At 40.5% G+C, this 17500-nt stretch overlaps 2 protein-coding genes across 5 annotated transcripts; one reads left to right on the plus strand and one right to left on the minus strand.

Moving 5' to 3' along the window:
• Window positions 1-775: 775 nt before the first annotated feature.
• On the minus strand, window positions 776-13360 carry LOC6576731 (lysine-specific demethylase lid). Of its 2 annotated transcripts, none has more exons than XM_015165332.3 (4): window positions 13166-13360; window positions 7403-8999; window positions 5670-7084; window positions 776-4929 (listed from the first exon to the last, which is right to left on the minus strand). In XM_015165332.3, exons 2-4 carry the CDS (start codon window positions 8937-8939, stop codon window positions 2143-2145), a joined length of 5739 nt encoding a protein of 1912 aa, XP_015020818.1. In that variant the 5' UTR covers window positions 8940-8999; window positions 13166-13360; the 3' UTR covers window positions 776-2142. The 2 variants fall into 2 exon arrangements, with proteins under 2 accessions (XP_015020818.1, XP_002002719.1); XM_002002683.4 differs by lacking the exon at window positions 13166-13360 and adding an exon at window positions 9085-9293.
• Window positions 13361-13693: 333 nt separating this feature from the next.
• LOC6576732 (tetraspanin-5) lies at window positions 13694-17349 on the plus strand. Of its 3 annotated transcripts, XM_002002684.3 has the most exons (6): window positions 13694-14238; window positions 14312-14392; window positions 14646-14924; window positions 15001-15111; window positions 15366-15494; window positions 15595-17349. In XM_002002684.3, the coding sequence occupies exons 1-6, from the start codon at window positions 13954-13956 to the stop codon at window positions 15661-15663; spliced, it is 954 nt and encodes a 317-aa protein (XP_002002720.1). In that variant the 5' UTR covers window positions 13694-13953; the 3' UTR covers window positions 15664-17349. The 3 variants fall into 3 exon arrangements, with proteins under 3 accessions (XP_002002720.1, XP_015020820.1, XP_015020821.1); XM_015165334.3 differs by lacking the exon at window positions 15366-15494 and having other exon boundaries at window positions 13696-14238; XM_015165335.3 differs by lacking the exon at window positions 15001-15111 and having other exon boundaries at window positions 13697-14238.
• Window positions 17350-17500: the final 151 nt, after the last annotated feature.

A 17500-nucleotide genomic window follows, 5' to 3' on the forward strand; every position in this document is an offset into this window, starting at 1 on the left:
CGTGAACAGAGCAGGTGTTAATTCTTTATTCAAGCCAATTTCTATTTTGGCACACTATCGAAATATTTGTCATGACAAGAAGAAGAGAAATATAAGCGTGTGTTTTTATATATGTATGTATCATGCGAGTGTTTACAAACAACAAGCATAGATAACTATTTTCACATAACAAGTATTTACTGTTATCATTGCGCCCAAGTGCTCCCCGTTAGTCTAGGGGCCTTAGGGCCCCATTCACATAGAACTGCCAGACGCTGGTTAGGCTATGACTAACGGGTTATTTGTCAATGAGATGGCGCACATGTTGAGCCAAGCGTTGGTCATTCAACAAGTCGATCAAGGTCAGATAATGCAGATAACTTACACAATTAATTAATCAGCATCAAATTAGTCAATTATCAATATGTACTATAATTAAATTAAAACACATACAGTTTTTTTTTCTTTAAATACTATTTATATATAATTTATTTATATGTATAATAGAATTACATATTGTGGGTTCATGTGGAAACGGGGCGGGGGCTCTAAGGTTTGATTTGTTGTTATTGTTGTTTGTGGTTGGTTTGGGGTTATTTAAAGAAATCGTACAATGTTTAGCTTAATTAAATAAAATGTTTTGCGCCTTAATATTTTAGGGATTTTTGTTTTCTTCGTCGTCTTGCTGTTCCTCTTCTCATTTCAATTTTTATGTTTTGCTTCATTTAAACTTTGGGATTTGCTGTTGATAACCCAGTTAATTATTTGTACACGCTTAAAAAATGATTTTACAAACTGTTTTTTCTTTTATAATTTTTTTTTCTTTTTTTTTTTTTTTACCGCATAGGTCTAAGCTTTTTGTTGTACGTTGAGAAGTTATATTTGTTTTTGCAATTTTTTTGTAGTTTTTTTTTATGTGGCTTGTTCTCTAATCAGCAGACTAAATTTAAATTAAAATTTATAAATTTTTTTATTTTATTTTATTTTTTATATATTTCCATTTTGTTTGTAAATGTAAACTTAGCATTAGGGCTGCAATTTACTTATAGAATATTTTTTTTGTTTTGTTTTTTGTTTTAATGATTTGACAACAAATTTTTGCTTTTGTTGTTTTCTTCTCTAGATGTATCTGTGCATTATTTATGCTATATTAAGTTTAGTATAATTTTTTCTGTATTGTAATTTTAATTAAATCGTTTTGTAATAGGGGAAAAAAAAACAAATAAAACATACAAAAGAAAAATTTATTATAGCGCGCCACGCGTCCAGAAATTATCGCATATCAAGTTAATGGAAGATATATATGTATATAAATGGTATATATATATATATATATATATGTATTTATAAAATAACAATTAAATTTTACTTGGCTTTTCACTTTAAGTAAACAGAAAAACTGTACAGAAGTAAAATGTAGTGGATTATTTTTTTTGCTTTTTGTTTTCTTTTAAATTGTTCTTTGAATGAAAAAATTAAAATAAAATAACGTAAAAAACGCGCGCGCGTCGCACAAAACTTAAAGCGAACACAAACTGTAAATTAAATTAACAAAAACTAATAGTAGCAGGTAATGGTAAATTAATATATATATATACATATATATGCATGTATATATATACATATATATACGTATAGTTATATATATTTACATTTAGTAAATATATAAGAGAACGTTAAACGAACGTAAAAAATGTGTACCGCACCTACACAAACAAAATTTGTTTATATGTTTTGCATTTTACAGTTGAATTGAATAAATTCATTTAAAAGTTTGCTTCTCAATAGTGTGTCTGTGTCTGTTGATTTTTGCGTACCGTTATTATAGCAATAATTGGTAAATATGTACTACAAAAAACGTTTAAGTGACTTTTTTTACTAAAACTTAGTAAATACCGTTTAACGCATGTGTGGGTGTGTGTGCTTTATGATCCGTGTGTCTGTGTTACGTTCTGCCTATGCATGTGTGTATGTGTGTGATAAACATGTGTATAAACACTGCGATAGCAGTTTATCGATTAATCACAAGCACATTTAATCGAAGGTGCTGCCAACCGTTGTCAAATTGCTGTTTTCTTTTTGCTTGCGATCTACGTCGTTCCATGCTTTCTCCTCCTCTTGTTTGCTCTTTTCGCGTCTCTCATCTCCTCTGTTCCACTCTCTCTACCGCGCTGACTGCGCTGCTCGCTGCTTGCCCGGCGTCCCTGTGCTCAGCGTCAGGCTGCTGGTCGTCGTTGTGGTCACCGTAAGGCTGCTACTGCCGCCGGCCACGCCCACGCTGACCGTCTTGGAGCAGCGTATGCATATGTAATCATCGTCGGCCTTAATCTGGCTGCGATTGAGGCCCACACAGTACATGTGAAACCATTCGTTGCAGCCGCCGTCGCATTGCACCCAGTCCACTTCACGCCCCGTCGGCTTATGGCAATTCTCGGCGCGGCACTCCTCCTCGTCGTCCTCCTGGGCCGTTTGCTGTGTGCGTTGCGCATGCTTCTTCTGGCCGCCACCCGTTGTCGCATTGCTGTTGTTGTTGCTGCCAGTTGTGGGCGTGCCGCCGCCGCCTCCAGCATTGCTGTTGTTGCTGCTATTGTTGTTATTATTGTTGTTGTTGTTGTTTGTGGTTGTTGTGGTACGTTTCCGTTTCTTTTGCCCAGCCGACGGTATGGGTGTGGTCGCTCCCGCCGATCCCGGTGTCGTTGGCGTCGTCGTCGGTGTCGCCGTCGTCGTATTGCCACCATTCGCCTGCTTGTTCTCCGCATCGGCATCGACGCCCGGCGAGCTGCTCGTCTTGCTGTCGCTCTTGCGTACCGCCGCCGGCGTCTTCTTGCCCGGCGTTTGCTTGGGGGTATTCTGTTTCTTGCGCGGCACCGCCACATTGGCGCTGCTCGCATCGTTGGAGCGCCGTTTCTTATTGCGCACCGCTGGGCCTGTGCCGCTGCCAGCGCCGGGACTTGGACTATTTTGCACGAGCAGGCTATCGTTGGAGTCCTCGGCGCCGCTATTTACACTGGATGCGTTGGTCAATGCTGACCCCGTCATCTGACTTGGCTGCTGCTGACGATGTTGCAGCAAGTACTGCGCCACTCGTGCCTTCGCCTCCGCCTGCAGCGGTGTGGGCGGTAACGTTTCCAGTATGCGCCACAGCTCTTGCGTCTCATCCAGCGACACCTCCAGCAGATCGCCCTCCATCATAAGCTCGAGCAGATTTTCAATTTCGCTGTCGGACAGCAGCTTCAAGAGATCAGTGTTGCCGCCGCCGTTGCTGCTGTTGTTGGTGGTGCTGGTGGTTTGCGCATTGCCTTGAGCCAATCGCGACAGCTGCTCGTCCTCATCATTGCTATAACCGTCCTCTACAATGCGTAGCCGGCACTCATCATCATCATCGTCGTCGTCCACATCGTCCCCATCCTCATTGTCGGACTCGGAGCGGCCGGTGTTGTTGGTGTCTTGCTTGGACAGATTGTGCGATCGTCGCGGCTTTCTCGGACTGCTTATGTTGCCCAGCACGGCGGCACAATTGCTGCTCTCGGAGCGTCGCTTCTGCTGTTGGGCCAATATGGCATCCAGGGCGGCGCTCACATCGGGACTGCTGAGCGCCTTGCGGGCACGATCCTGCCAATTCATTGCACGCTCCGCCAGGCAACGCAACGCCTCATCCTCGGGCAGACGAATCGGCAGCTGCTGCAGCTGCACCAGCAACGGCAAAATCGTCTCCAAACGTGGACGCTTCGAGCGCACACAGCTCGGACATAGCCACTTGGGTTGCGCTGGCTGACTGGCTGATGATGATGTTCCACCATTGACTGCACCACCAGCAACACCATTGCCATTCTGTTGCGCCACCAGTGCATGGGGCACCGGTGGCACACAGTCCTCGTGGAACCAGTCGCGGCACAGCTGACAATTGTGCATCAGGCCACGGAACTCCAGCTTGCACAGACAGAAGTCATCGCGCAATGGATTCTTCGCCATATTCCGGCGCCTCAGCTCGCGCATATCACGCAACTCCTTCTCCTCGGCATGCTTGAAGCTGGCCACAATTTCGGCGGGATTCTTGTCCTTGAGGAAATCATCTTGGAAACGCGGCTTGAGATCCGAGTCGATGTTGATGGGCTCTGCTCGAGGCATCAGCACCTCTAGCAGTGTATAGTGTGTGTCCTTCTTCAGGAACGCCCGTGCCGTATTATCCTTCCACTGGTGTGCACTATTCAAATGGCCCTGCATACGACCGAGCTCCTCCAGCTGGATGGGTATGCTCAGGCCCCGGTCAATCATTGCCTCCAGCGTATGACAATAGGTGACGTGATTGTTCTGCTGCAGCTGCTCCACCGAGCGCAGCCATTCGCGTGCCTTGCGCAACGCATCCTTTAGTATGCCATGGGACGGCACCTGCCCATTGATGTCCGTGGCGGACTTCAGAAACTGCTCGATCTCGGCCAGCTCATGCTGTTGATTGAGTCGCCGGAAATATTTAGCTGCCTGTGACTCCCACGCCTCGATCGCCGCTCCAATTTGCTGCAATTTACGCATCTCACGATCCACATACGGATCGGTTGGATCCAGATCAGCGGCTGCCGTATGCAGCAGCGTCTTCACATCATTGTAGGTCAGCTTCGAGCTGGTCTCGCGCAAACCCTGCGAACGTTTGTACCACTTGCACTGCTTGAGGCGCTTCTGCAGATGATCCAACTGCTGCAGCTCAATTCGCAACGAGCTGCCCTCATTGATCAGCGTCTCCAGTTCGTTCTCCTCCAGCGTCTCCAGTGTCTGCTGCAGCTGGACATTGGCACGTTCCACAAACTGCCGGCCAAGCACTAGAAGCTCACGCACCGAGGCGCCCTCATCGATGATGCAGCACAAATTGTCGATTTCCTGCACAAACAGCTCCAGCTCCTCCATGGTCAGCTTGTATTGGGCTGCCTCCTGATTGTGATCGGAACGGGTGCGCACCTTCAATACATACATAATTGGATGATTTTAGATTTATAGACATTAACTAGAACTTATATGATATATTGTATGATATATATTCTATATCTGGACAGTAACAAATTAGAAAAACTTATACAATTCAGCATCAGATATAATAAGGTAATAATACTCATATATGAATTTTTTTAATAGACTGAAAAAGATCGTAATACGAATAGTAATTCATATAATATAGCTTTGTTATTTTGTATAGTTCTAAATTGGATAAAAATATTTAATTTAATACTAATTTTAGAATCGATCAATAATTGATACAATAAATATGTATTAGCAATTATTTTGTCAGATCTTTAATTGGACAAATTCTTTACTGTTATCTTTACTGTTCGTATCATTGATGTTACCTAATTATTGAATAAATAAATAAATATACATATATTTAAATAAATCCAACAATATATATTACATATTTCTGTATGCAGACGCGACTCTGATCTAGCAATAGTCTGATATAATTGTTAATCCGAACATAAATCGTTCCCATCTCTAACTCTATTGACTGAATATGAAAATATTTCCTCTAACATTTATATAATATACATTATACACAATTGATATACGCATTCAGTTCCAATTGACAAAATAAATTGTATATATATCTAATCGAAAGCTAGCTAATGAACATTATGAATTAATAATAATTAATCTTAATAATTATATTTAAGTTGACTTTATCTATTCAAACCAATCACACTTACCTTATTAATACCCAACTGCTGAATGACTGTCACGCATTTCTCTGCCTCGATGGCCGCCGCATTGAGTCGATCAATGAGCAGGGAGGAAGGAAACTTTTTGGTCTCCGCTTCTTTGCAGAGCTCCTGTAGCTCCTGCAGTGTGACCGATGTGGGCGTATGGGCATCGACAATGTCGCGACAACGTGAGAGCCAACGCTCAAAGCTATGCGCCTTCACCTTCAGCTTTTGTAGCATTAGCGGCATCTCGTCCAGCGTATAGCGATAGATGAGCGTATGCTTCTCTGGTGCACAGCCACAGAGCACGGTGTAGTGGCGCAGGCAGACGATCAGCTTATCGTTGCACTCGCAGGCGACGGCCGACAGGAAGCAAGTCGTATTGCACTCCTGGCAATGGCGTTCATCGTCGTTGACAAGCTCGAAGGCGCGACGCTCGGCGCGTGTAACGCCCCATTCGAGCAGAGATTTGCGCAGTTTCTTCTCGGTGTCCACCATCTCGGCCATGTCAATGTAGCAGGCGGTGGCAATGCCAAAGGTCAGCTTGGCCGGCTCCAATGCCATCTTGCAGACGAGCTCGTCGTGCGAGAAGACACAGAAGCGGCGCAACATTGAATAATGATTGACGCACTCGCGTCCCATTTTCAGCCAATCCGCCGGAGCAAAATTGACAGCCTCGGCGAAATTGTAGCCCTGATTGAAGCCGGCATGATAGGCGCGCGGAAAGGTGATTACAAACTCGCCGGCATGCTGATCGGTGCGAAAGACGGGCACACCATTGTTCATTAATATGTTCGGATTCATAATGGTGACCAGCTGATGCAGCAGATCGGGCTGCGAGGCGAATAGCTCGGGCGCAGCACGCTTCATTGTCTCCTCGAACTGCTCGGCACAGGAGCCAGGCACGCCGTACCAGGTCTTCGGTTCGCCCCAATGCAAATAGTTAATCGAATAGCTCCAGTGATCCTCGTTGTGCCAGCAGAAGGCAGCAAAGCACATGCCCACATACATCCACGGCGCATTCATGCCGCTAATATCCGCATTAATGTGGCCCAGTATCGAATCCTCTAGCAACGGCAGATTATTCAAATTCCAGCTAGACTCGGCATACTCCTGATCACCGGGCAACAAATAATGTGAGCTCTTGGTGGGAAAACCCGAGCCGTGATCCATTGTATGCAAATCAGCGCCATACTCCACAGTTACATCCTCATCAATTGACGATACAATGCGCCAAAATTCGCGCTCCACCAGCTCCGTGGGCACCAAGTGCACCGGTTTCCGAAAATATTCCTGCTTGAATTGATCGGCCATCTGTCCAAATTGCTGCAAAGTGTACTCACGCTCGGCCTGCTCGAAACCAAATGCTTCCTGCGGCTTGCTCACCTCCTCCACAACGCAACGCGGACAAAGCCATTCTCCTGGTGGGATGGAATAAGGGAAGATATGAAATTATTCATGAGGTAATTGATTAAAAACTTAGACAAGAATAATGCATTAATTATTACACAAGGATAGATTGAATGTAGTAGAACGCTTGTCAAAAAAATTACTTTAAAAAGTTTCCAATTTAATTTAAAATTGACTGGACTTATAATACTAATTATAATTATAATAATAATTACAAATTATTTCTATATTTTCATAGCAAATAGAAGAGAAGAGAGATATGGATGAAGTTACCCCATTTTTCAATACGTTTAGGGTATTTATAAAAACAAAATGGAGTTCGAACTCACCTTTTGGTATGCTGCTCAATGGTGGTAGCAGACAGAAGGTGTGATAGCTATCATCGCAGCCATCGCACAGCAGCATTGACTCCTCGACATCGCCGCGATTGCAGATGTGGCAGATGTACTTCATCAGTGGATCGATCAGGGGTTGCTGCAGCTCTGTGGTGGCCTTCTTTTGGGTGGCGCGTGTGTTTGGTGTGGCTGCTCCACAGCCGGCCGATTGATTAGCGCCGGCTGCGGCGCCCGCATTGACCGCATTAAAGCTGCTCAATAGATCGCGTTTGAAATCCTCCTTGGTTTCCGTTTTAATGGTAATGGAAGCGGCGGCGCCTGGTTTAGTGTTTAGGCCGCAGCTGGCATTCGAGTTGCCGAAGCGCTTGGAGCGACGCGTATTATTCTCATTGGGCGGCGCAATTTGCTGGCGTGTGGGTATCTCGTGGGCCTTGTAATCGGTGCCCGCATCCTCGAGCTTGACGGGCGTTGCGCCCACCGTAGAAGCGGCCGCATTCGGTCCCAACACTTTGCCCGACGTGTACACCTCAAAGGGATGCAAAATACGCTCGTAGTGGGCTTTGAGTGTGGCGCCCACACTTTTACTGGATGGATACTGCATGCGATTGGCCACCTTGGCCCATTTGCGCTCCTTGGTGGTCTGCTCCATGCCACCCTCCTCCTGTACGATGCGATGTAACGTATATAGATCGAGAGCCTTACGCTCTACCATTGGGATTTTCAGAGAGGAGCCTTGCAGCTCCCAGAACTTGGCAATGTGATCCAAGAAATTTAATTTGACGCGCGTCTTTGCCTCCAGCTCATTGAGCCGTTGCACGCGCGGCACAAAACGCAACTTGTCCACGTCGACGGCGAATGGCGGCGACCATTTGTCCGGCGGCAGAATCTTGGCAATGCCACATTTCTCTCCTATGGACCGAATCTTGCTAATGTATGCCAATGGATTCTTGAACTCCTCCGCCGTCGGCCGGAATACTGGACACTCGGGCGGTGTATCAAAGTTGAATTCCTCGTTCTTGCCCTGATCGAATTTGTTGCTGCTGTGGGGCTTTGTGTGCAACGATTTCTTGTGCACTGTCGGCGTTGGATGCGGACAGCTGTTGTGGTACTTCTTGCTGGCCGAAACGCTGCTGCTGGCATGATTCATGGGCACGCTGGGCATGGGACGTTCCGCGGAGCTGGGTGGCCCTGACAATGGAGCGCCTGCGGAGCTTGCACCACCGCCGCCAGCTGATGCTGTTGGCATCGATATGCCGCCCATTGATGCGGCTGAACTGTCATTTCCCGTTGCAGCCGATTCGTTATTGTTGTTGTTGTTGCTGCTGCTATTATTGTTATTAATATTATTATTATTATTGTGGCTGCTGCTGTTGTTTGTATTCTTTTTGGCCGACTCGCTGCCACTTCCGGTTGAGTTGCGGGTGCGCAGTCGTCGCGCCGGTGTTACGGTGCCATTGGAGTTGCTATTGGCGCCTCCAGTGCCGCCGCCGCCATTGGCGGCTAAACTGTCCGCCTCACCTTTGGCGGACATGTGGGACTTTATGGGGTCTCGAAATAAACTGCTGCAACGGCTGCTGGACCTTGTTCAGCTCTGCAAATAAGTATGGAAAGACAACGTTTAGTCCACAATTAACAATTGATGATCAAAAATTTGTTGTTTGTCGATATGGATTTACTTTTTCAATAAACGCGTCTATTAAGTTCTATGTACTTGCTGTTCGCTCGAAATCCCAGTTATTAGTAAACGTACTTCATTGACTTCCGTTTACATTACGTTTCGTTACTAACATATTTATTTATAATGTTTCCATTTTTCTATTTTTGGGGTTGAACAATCCACAATCTCAATAAACATGGCCATTTTCTAGTTTGCGGCCTGACTGCCAAGTGTGACCAGCAGAGGAACACAGTTCACAGTTACAAGTGTGTGCCTATGTGTATATATATGTGTTTGTGAGTGTGTGTTAGTGCAACACTGTTCAACACTGAGCCAAGAACAGCCAGTCAACCTTTTTTCATATGTTTAAACGCATGAACGAACGCAAGTGAACAGTTGTAATTGTAATAGAGTGTAAGAGAGAGAGTGAGAGAGAGAGAGAGAAATTTACACACACACACATACAAGTATATACACCGAATCACGCACAACCCCTCTCGAACTAGCAGGCAGGTAAACAAAAACAGTAAACGGCATTTATAGAATTAGTGTATGTGAGAGCGTCTCTCGCCGTTTAAACGAGGGGGTTGTATGGCATTAAAATCGGAGACTATTCTTCAAACGTACCTACACTCACTCACACATTGATATACAGCTATATATAGATACAGAAAACAAACGCACACTTACAAGCAATTGCACCGCCTGCAATCACATTTGTATTTGGCTCAGTTCGTTCTGATGCTTGATTAAATTATCAGCCAACACTTTACAAGTTGATAAAAAAATAAATAATAATTGCAATAAATCAATATGTATGTATGTAATTATATTGTAATCCCTTCAAGTGCCTCACTGACCATAATAAAGAGATAAAAATTAAAGAATTGCATATAAAGTATTAGGCTAGAAATGCAAAGTAGTTAATTAATTTTTTGTTAATTTATAAAAGTTGTAATATAATAACAATCTTCTTTTTTTTTTCAATCAACAAAAAATTGTATATTTATTTTAAATTAATTTTTCAATTTAATATTATTTTTTTTATTTATTCTCTTTTTTATTTTTTTTTGGTATATTACTAATATGAAATGAGTCTGTATAGTGTTCTAAGTGCTGATCAAATTAGAAAATATTTAAAATCTAAATAAATTCTATTTAAACACAATAAACGAAGCAATAAATTTTGTTTGCGCAAAAGTTTCATCAATATAACATTGACTAAACGATAAGTGAAGAAAATTTCATATCATAAAAAACTGTTTTGAATAATGTAGGAACACACACACTCATACACCTGTGCACTGTTTCCCACTGTTTGACCGGGTGGAAGGCGAAGCGCAAATAAATGGCACACACATCCCCACATAAATGACAAACAAACTAAACTCGTCTACGTGATCAAAGAACGCCTATCGCCAACTATGGGTGCAAGGGGTGGGGGTGGTTTTGAGCTTACGACTGTCTGTCGGGAGAGAGAGAGTGACACGGAGAGAGCTAAAGAGAGTAATAAGCAGTGAGCGAAACGAATGTGCGAGTGGGAGTTAACACGGATGCAGCGCAGTGTTGCAGTGTTGGTAACGCACAAACAACATTTGGCATGTTATGTTTTTATTTTGCAATTCTGTTTTGTTCACTAACACAAACATACAAGCACAATACACAGCAATGCCAACAGGAGTGCTTTTTTCTTCTTTACTTTCCATAACACATAAATTGTGTGTATGTGTGGCGCATACTAAAATCGAGCAACAGGAAAAATGAATTTGTTGCATAGAAAAATGGAGCGCACAAAATTTACTTATGTACATACATTTAAATATGTACATCTACATTATTTATGCATATTTATATGTACACATATCATTACTTTTGTGTGTATGTATAACATAACGACCGATAGCAACAAAATTTACACATTCAATATGTATGTATATATGGCTGTTTACATACATACAAATATATATTTGTGTGTAAAATTCTAAAACCATTTGTTCTGCGGAGCGCTCGCACACGAACCGTTAGTTTAGCTGGTACTGCAGCTGGAAAAGCTCTTACTTTCCAGCATTAATTGCGTATTTCCAGGCAAAACTACTCAGCCACAAAATGTTTATATTTATTGTGCGATGAAATTGAAATGCTTAAAGAAGCCATATTGAAAAACGTCGGTGTCGGCATCGACGCCGGCAGCGATGTTAAAGTTCCGGTTGAGGCTTTTTTCTTTTTTTTGCAGCAGCAGCAGCGGCGTCCAAATAGACAAAAGGAAGCCGCGGCAGTATTCGCTGAGCAAAAAGCTTTGCCTTTGGTGGTTGTTGTTACAATTTACACTCACACACACACACGACACACAAAAAGTGGGGCGACGCCGCCACCACCCAGCCCAATCTAAAGGAACGACAACGTCAATGCAGAACCCAAGGGAGTAACTGAGTGAGCGAACAAATTTTGAGTATGAGTGGTTCTTTGATCACAGCGGACAGGCAGACGACAGACACACAGATGGGCAGCCACACTCTATCTCTCCGTGTGAGAGCAATGAGAGTACCGTTTTTCAATGTACATTCATACATACGTACATATGTAAGAATTGATGATGACACGGGCAGCGGCGTGAGTGCGTATGCTTTGAGCGTTTGTTTTTAAATATTTTCTTTTCTATATGTCTTTAGCCACAAAATTTTTGCTTTAATTGACGTTTGCAAATTATTGATTGGTAAAATGTTAACGCTGCGGGCTTGCTTGCCAACGATGAGAATTTCACAAAGTCTTGACAAAGTTGGCAACGTTTTTCGTCAACCTATGTTGCCATATTGATCGTTAGGTTAGTGTATGCGTGTATGTGTGTGTGAGTTTTGGTGGAAATAATTAAAGCCCAAGAACCGCATGCTGTTTTAATCTCAAGCGCCTCACGCACTCAAAAAAGGGGTTTATATAATTTCCATTTTCAGTCGAACACAAACACATATACGCAAACTTACTTACACTTACACACACACACACACGCACACAGTCACAAGTGCGCACAGGTATACAATATACGTATAGAAACACACAATAGCATTTCTCTATACATACATAAATATGTATGTATATACGTATGTTGGTATATCTCGTATGCTTAGCAAAATTAGCACTGAAAATCGTTTTACTTTGTCAAATGCAATTGATTTAATGTACTTTGGTTTAGCTGCATCTGCGCTAAAAACTGTTTTCCGTTGCCAACCAAGCCCAGTAACAACAGCAGAAACAGCAGCAACAACATCAGCCATGTCTACTACAAAAATAGTAAGCAGTTAACAAATGTAGACGTTGACGTCGCCGTCGACGTTGTGATTTTTACGCACTGTCCACCATATTGCACATTGAAATGTTTTTATTTGTATGTATGTATAATATATGTATGTATGCTTGAGCATACATCAATGTGTGTATGTGTGTATGAATGCAACACTGTACTTTTTAAAAAAATGAAATTTTACACTTTGCATAATTATTTGAGTGGCCTGTAATTGAAATTGATATTCAAGCGTGGGATCACAATATTTGTAGGGATTAACTGCGCTAGACACACACACACGCACAGGAGGCAAGCAGCGACGTCGACGGCAACGTCTCTGCTATGATGGCGACCAAAGGCTGAGAACGCACTTTACATAGTTGGTGCTGCTGCTGTGGCTGCTTCTTTTTTTTTGTCAATGTGTGAGAGCTTATAAAAAATTCACAGAAAGTTCACGAAGAATATTGTATCAGGCGTTTTTCATAATAACTATATTTTCACTTTTTAATAATTTTTTCTTTACTTTTTGACTTTGCTGCTAACAGTGGTGAAGTAGCAGCAGCAGCAACCGCACACATACAAGTTTTTTTCTTTGATTAAAACGCGGGGGGTTGATTCCAACTGTCTTTTTCAGAGCACACTATAGATTAAAATTAAGTTTCGCTTGATTTGTTGCAACGTTTTGGGCATGGCGTATTATATATGTATGTGTTTTGTCCATATTTCGTCTGCTAATTAAACATTTTCTGCTTCAGCCATCAGCGAAACTCACACACGCACACGCATACACAGAGGGTAGAAGTGAAAGAAAAACTAAACTCACTGTCGTCATAGGTAATGGGGCCGAGCACGCTGTTTGTATGCGTGCACTTGCCCAAAATATCTCATATGTCCACGCACACAGCACTTAATCAATTCTATTTGGTATTTAATTGTTATATTTATTTTCCTTGGTACTGATCTTTTCTACTGCCTTTTCAACTGCACACGACGATGAAAATCAGTGTGGCTATCACTTGTATTCAATTAAATACCGGAGTGCTACAACAGCACATACAGAAAATACCAAAGTCAATGTAAAGAGTAACTTAAATGGGGGAGTGAGTCTATGCTGTTAAGAGCGAAGACAAATATGTGAACTGTGCAAACGATTTGAGCTGCTTACATTAGATACGTCTGTTAAGTGAGGAGTAGTGCCGTTAGCTGGTGGAGTAAGTATTCTGTACAGACTCTACTAAAAAATCTAGAAGCCCGTATGAATTTTTACATTACCAAACAGCAGTCTGGCAACGCTCATCGCCAAACAGTGGCAACTTTAAAGCTTGTGATGTTAATAACAGACACTCGAAAAGGCTAACAACTATCATGCCTCTCGTACTAACCTACAGATTTTCTTATTTTCTGTTCGTGTCGCACAATTGCTAAGTCGAAAATCTGTGGCTGGTAAACACAGCTTTTCTAGTAAAATTAAAATTAAACAAAAAATAACAAAAATACCCAGTCATTAGTAATAGTGTATAATAGAAGCATAATCATTCCGTAGCAATTAGGGAACATCATCCAGACGAGCTGTTGCTGTTGCCGCCGCCGCCACCATCAACTCTCGGAAAAATGCCCGCAGTGCGCAAATATCGTCGCGAAACAAGTGAAATCAGTTGCTGCCTCAAATATTTGCTCTTTACCAGCAATGTTATCATCTGGCTGACCGCACTTGTGGTGCTCTCCGTTGGCATTTGGGCCTGGACTGAAAAGGATATGTTTCGCAATATTAGCAAGCTAACATTTATTGCCTTAGATCCCGCCTTTGTTCTCATCATACTGGGCACCATTACATTTATGTTGGGTCTAATGGGCAGTGTGGGTGCACTGCGAGAAAATACGTGTCTGCTGAGCGCCGTAAGTTATACAAAATACTGCCTGCCCAATATATACTATATATGTATACGCATTATACATTATTTATTTACAGTATGCCATATTTCTGAGCGTTCTGTTGTTAAGTGAGATTGGTTTTTGCGGGCTCGCGTTTGTGCTCAAGGACAAAGGCTGGGTAAGTTGTTAACATTTGCGCGTGGTATGCTGCATACTAATTAGTGGGGAAAGCTGAATTGAGGCTACTGAATGTAAACAAAGCATGCGCTTAATGCGTTGCTTAGCTGATTATAAATCGAGCTTTTGCTTATTTCATTTAAAGCGTATTTATTTATAGCTACATATTTTGAAATATTATAATGATTATAATGATGATATTAAAGTTGAGCTCAAATCATCCGGTTAATGAATAAATATATTTTTATCTTTAGATCAAGGATCAAGCTACTGAAGGCCTGCGAGCATTTATCAAGCACTATCGCGAGGATCCGGATCAACAGAATCTGATTGATTGGATACAGGAGGATTGGCTGCAATGTTGCGGCATCGATGGGCCGAAGGATTGGGATAGCAATAACTATTTCAATTGCTCTTCAATTGCGATTGGCAGCCGCGAGGCATGTGGTGTGCCCTTCTCCTGCTGTCGCCGGCGACCGCAGGAGGTGATCAAGAACAAACAATGCGGCTACGATGTGCGCAAGGAGGGCTACGTAAGTTGAGAGGCAAAAACAATATAGCTTAACTACAGATTTTCAGACTTAATTCATTTGAAATGCACGCATACAGCCAGTGGATAGAAATATACATGAGCGCGGATGCTTGCGCGCTGGAGAGGATTGGCTGGAGTCGCATTTAATTGGTGTGGCTGCCACAGTCGTTGGTCTGCTCATCATGCAGGTGCTGAGCAAGAGTTACACATATATGTATATATAGAGATATATGTATATATATTTATATCTTAAATTGTTTATTTTTAGAGCATCATGTTTTATTTATATGTTTATGGCAGCCAGTAAGGGGCTTGTAAGCCCATATTCGTTTTAGTCAACTTTCTCTCTTTAATTATTATATAATATTATTTATTCACCGTATTTTTATTTATATTATTTAATTCATATTTATTCGATTTTCGCCATTTTCATTATTTGCAGAGTACGCCGCCGGGCATGGAGCTTTCAAAGATTATTTATGAGAAAGGCTGCGTTCAGGCTGGCGAAGAATGGATTGAGCATAATTTAATTATTATTTCCACGGTTGCTATTGGTGTTATGTTCTTTCAGGTGTTTAGTTTTTGTTATTTATTTATTGTTTTTTTTTTTTTAATGTAACAGATTTTTATCAGTGAATGAATTTGCTTATAATATTTTCTATACCTTACAGATTCTGGGCATTTGTTTTGCGCAAAATTTACGCGCTGATATCTATACACAAAAATCGAAATGGCACTGACAAATGGCGCACGCTGCCCCCACAGCAATTTAGACAGGTAAGCGACGATCACAGACAGCAAACAGCAACTAGCCGCAATTGAACTTTAACTACAAGAACTACAACAACTATAACTACAACTATGCATCATCTAAATCAACGCTTCGGTTAGTTACCTATACTATAAATACCTAACTATATATATATATATGTATGTCGATGTATGTATGTATATATATCTACTAAACGTAAACGCATTCCGTCTTCATAGACATTGACTAAATATTAACTAGGTTGCCAAATTTTTTGCTGTTTTACGTAAGCTTCTTTTTTACCCTAAAGAAAACATAATAAGAATGCGCAAAACACAATTTTCTATACATTTTTACACAAAAAGAAAAAAAACGATAAACGAGAATATATTATATATACATATATATATATATATATATATATACATATAAATGAAGAAGAGAACAAGTAAATTAACTCGAAATGCAGCTGTGATATATTTTTAGTAAATGTATAGAAATGAAATGAAAAAATAATGAAATATATTTCAAAATGCAAATCCAACTTTCCAGCATGCAAAACTTCGGCAATCCGAAGCGAATATACCCTAGCAGAGTGTATAATAATGTATAGGGTATCTGTTAACAAATTAAATAATAATGCAACATTCCCAACCAAAATTCTACTGCAAGGGTATTTACTGAACACGAAATTTCATTTCAAATGTAAACAGCAAAAATCTAGAGACAAAATATATGTTATAAATATATTGCAGTATTTTTTATAACACTAGAGAACAAAAAGTATAAACAAAGAAATTTTATGTGGGGGCACTTAACAAAAAAAAAAAATAAAAAATAAAAAATTAAATAAAAAAAAAAAGCCAAGTAGTTTGCTGATTAGATTTTGGACGAGCTTAAATTGTACGCGCCGCATGCTGATGTATGTAATATAATATATAATAATGAATAATATATATATTTTTACATAATTCATTGCAATTTTTTCCTAATTTGCAATTAACATTTACTATTGCATAATACATATATACATATATTTGTGAAAAATCACCTGTCTTGTGTTCGTTATAAGTTCGTTCTTTTGTTTTTAAATAAGACTGCTGTCGAATTAGTCGAAACAAGTTTTGCACAATGAATTAATATTGTTAACAAGTTGTCGCATACGTACATATATGTATACAATATATATTTGTTTAACCCATGGGTTGTAACACACTATGCAAGTCCTCTTAATTTTAACTAAGAATTGTATTCTGTATGTTTAAAATACTTTGAATCTGTTAGCATACATCATTGTAAACTCATTTAACTAAAACTAAGAATTGTATTCTGTTTGATACCTGAGACTTTTATTATGTTTGAAAATATTTCGAATCTGTTAACCTCTTATATTTCCCCTACTACAATACTGCCCTAAGGAAACAATAAGTAACATAAAAGAAACAAATTTATAATATAATATTTTGATATTACAAGTAAAAATAATAATTGTATTTCGAAGAATTTACATTAAACACAACAGATTTATTTTTCTAATTTTCAAATATATTTTTGAGAATCTCGAAAGCTAAATGTACTTAATACTCTACAAATAATTTTTTAAATGCTATTAACAAAAGGCAGAAAATATTGTCTCGATGCACAAAATAAAATATTTTTACTAAGAAACACAAAATAAATATGAATTAAAAATACAAATTTAACAATAAATCAGAATCTCCATTTGCCAATGAACAAAAAAATTTAGAAAAAAAAAACGAAAACTAAGTGTAAGTAAAAATTGAAATAAAAATCAAATCTAAATTAAACAAAAAAAAAAAAAAAAA

The sequence above is a fragment of the Drosophila mojavensis genome, unplaced genomic scaffold (assembly GCF_018153725.1).
Source record: "Drosophila mojavensis isolate 15081-1352.22 unplaced genomic scaffold, ASM1815372v1 contig_36, whole genome shotgun sequence".
NCBI classification, from domain to species: Eukaryota; Metazoa; Arthropoda; class Insecta; order Diptera; family Drosophilidae; genus Drosophila; species Drosophila mojavensis.

Coding starts and splice junctions, on each gene's coding strand:
- LOC6576732 (XM_002002684.3), top strand. CDS start 13,954: ATGCCCGCAGTGCGCAAATATCGTCGCGAAACAAGTGAAATCAGTTGC. Junction 14,393..14,645: donor TGCTCAAGGACAAAGGCTGG/GTAAGTTGTTAA, acceptor TTTTATCTTTAG/ATCAAGGATCAAGCTACTGA. Junction 15,495..15,594: donor TTGGTGTTATGTTCTTTCAG/GTGTTTAGTTTT, acceptor TATACCTTACAG/ATTCTGGGCATTTGTTTTGC.
- LOC6576731 (XM_015165332.3), bottom strand. CDS start 8,939: ATGTCCGCCAAAGGTGAGGCGGACAGTTTAGCCGCCAATGGCGGCGGC. Junction 7,085..7,402: donor ATTGAGCAGCATACCAAAAG/GTGAGTTCGAAC, acceptor CCATCCCACCAG/GAGAATGGCTTTGTCCGCGT. Junction 4,930..5,669: donor AGCAGTTGGGTATTAATAAG/GTAAGTGTGATT, acceptor TATGTATTGAAG/GTGCGCACCCGTTCCGATCA.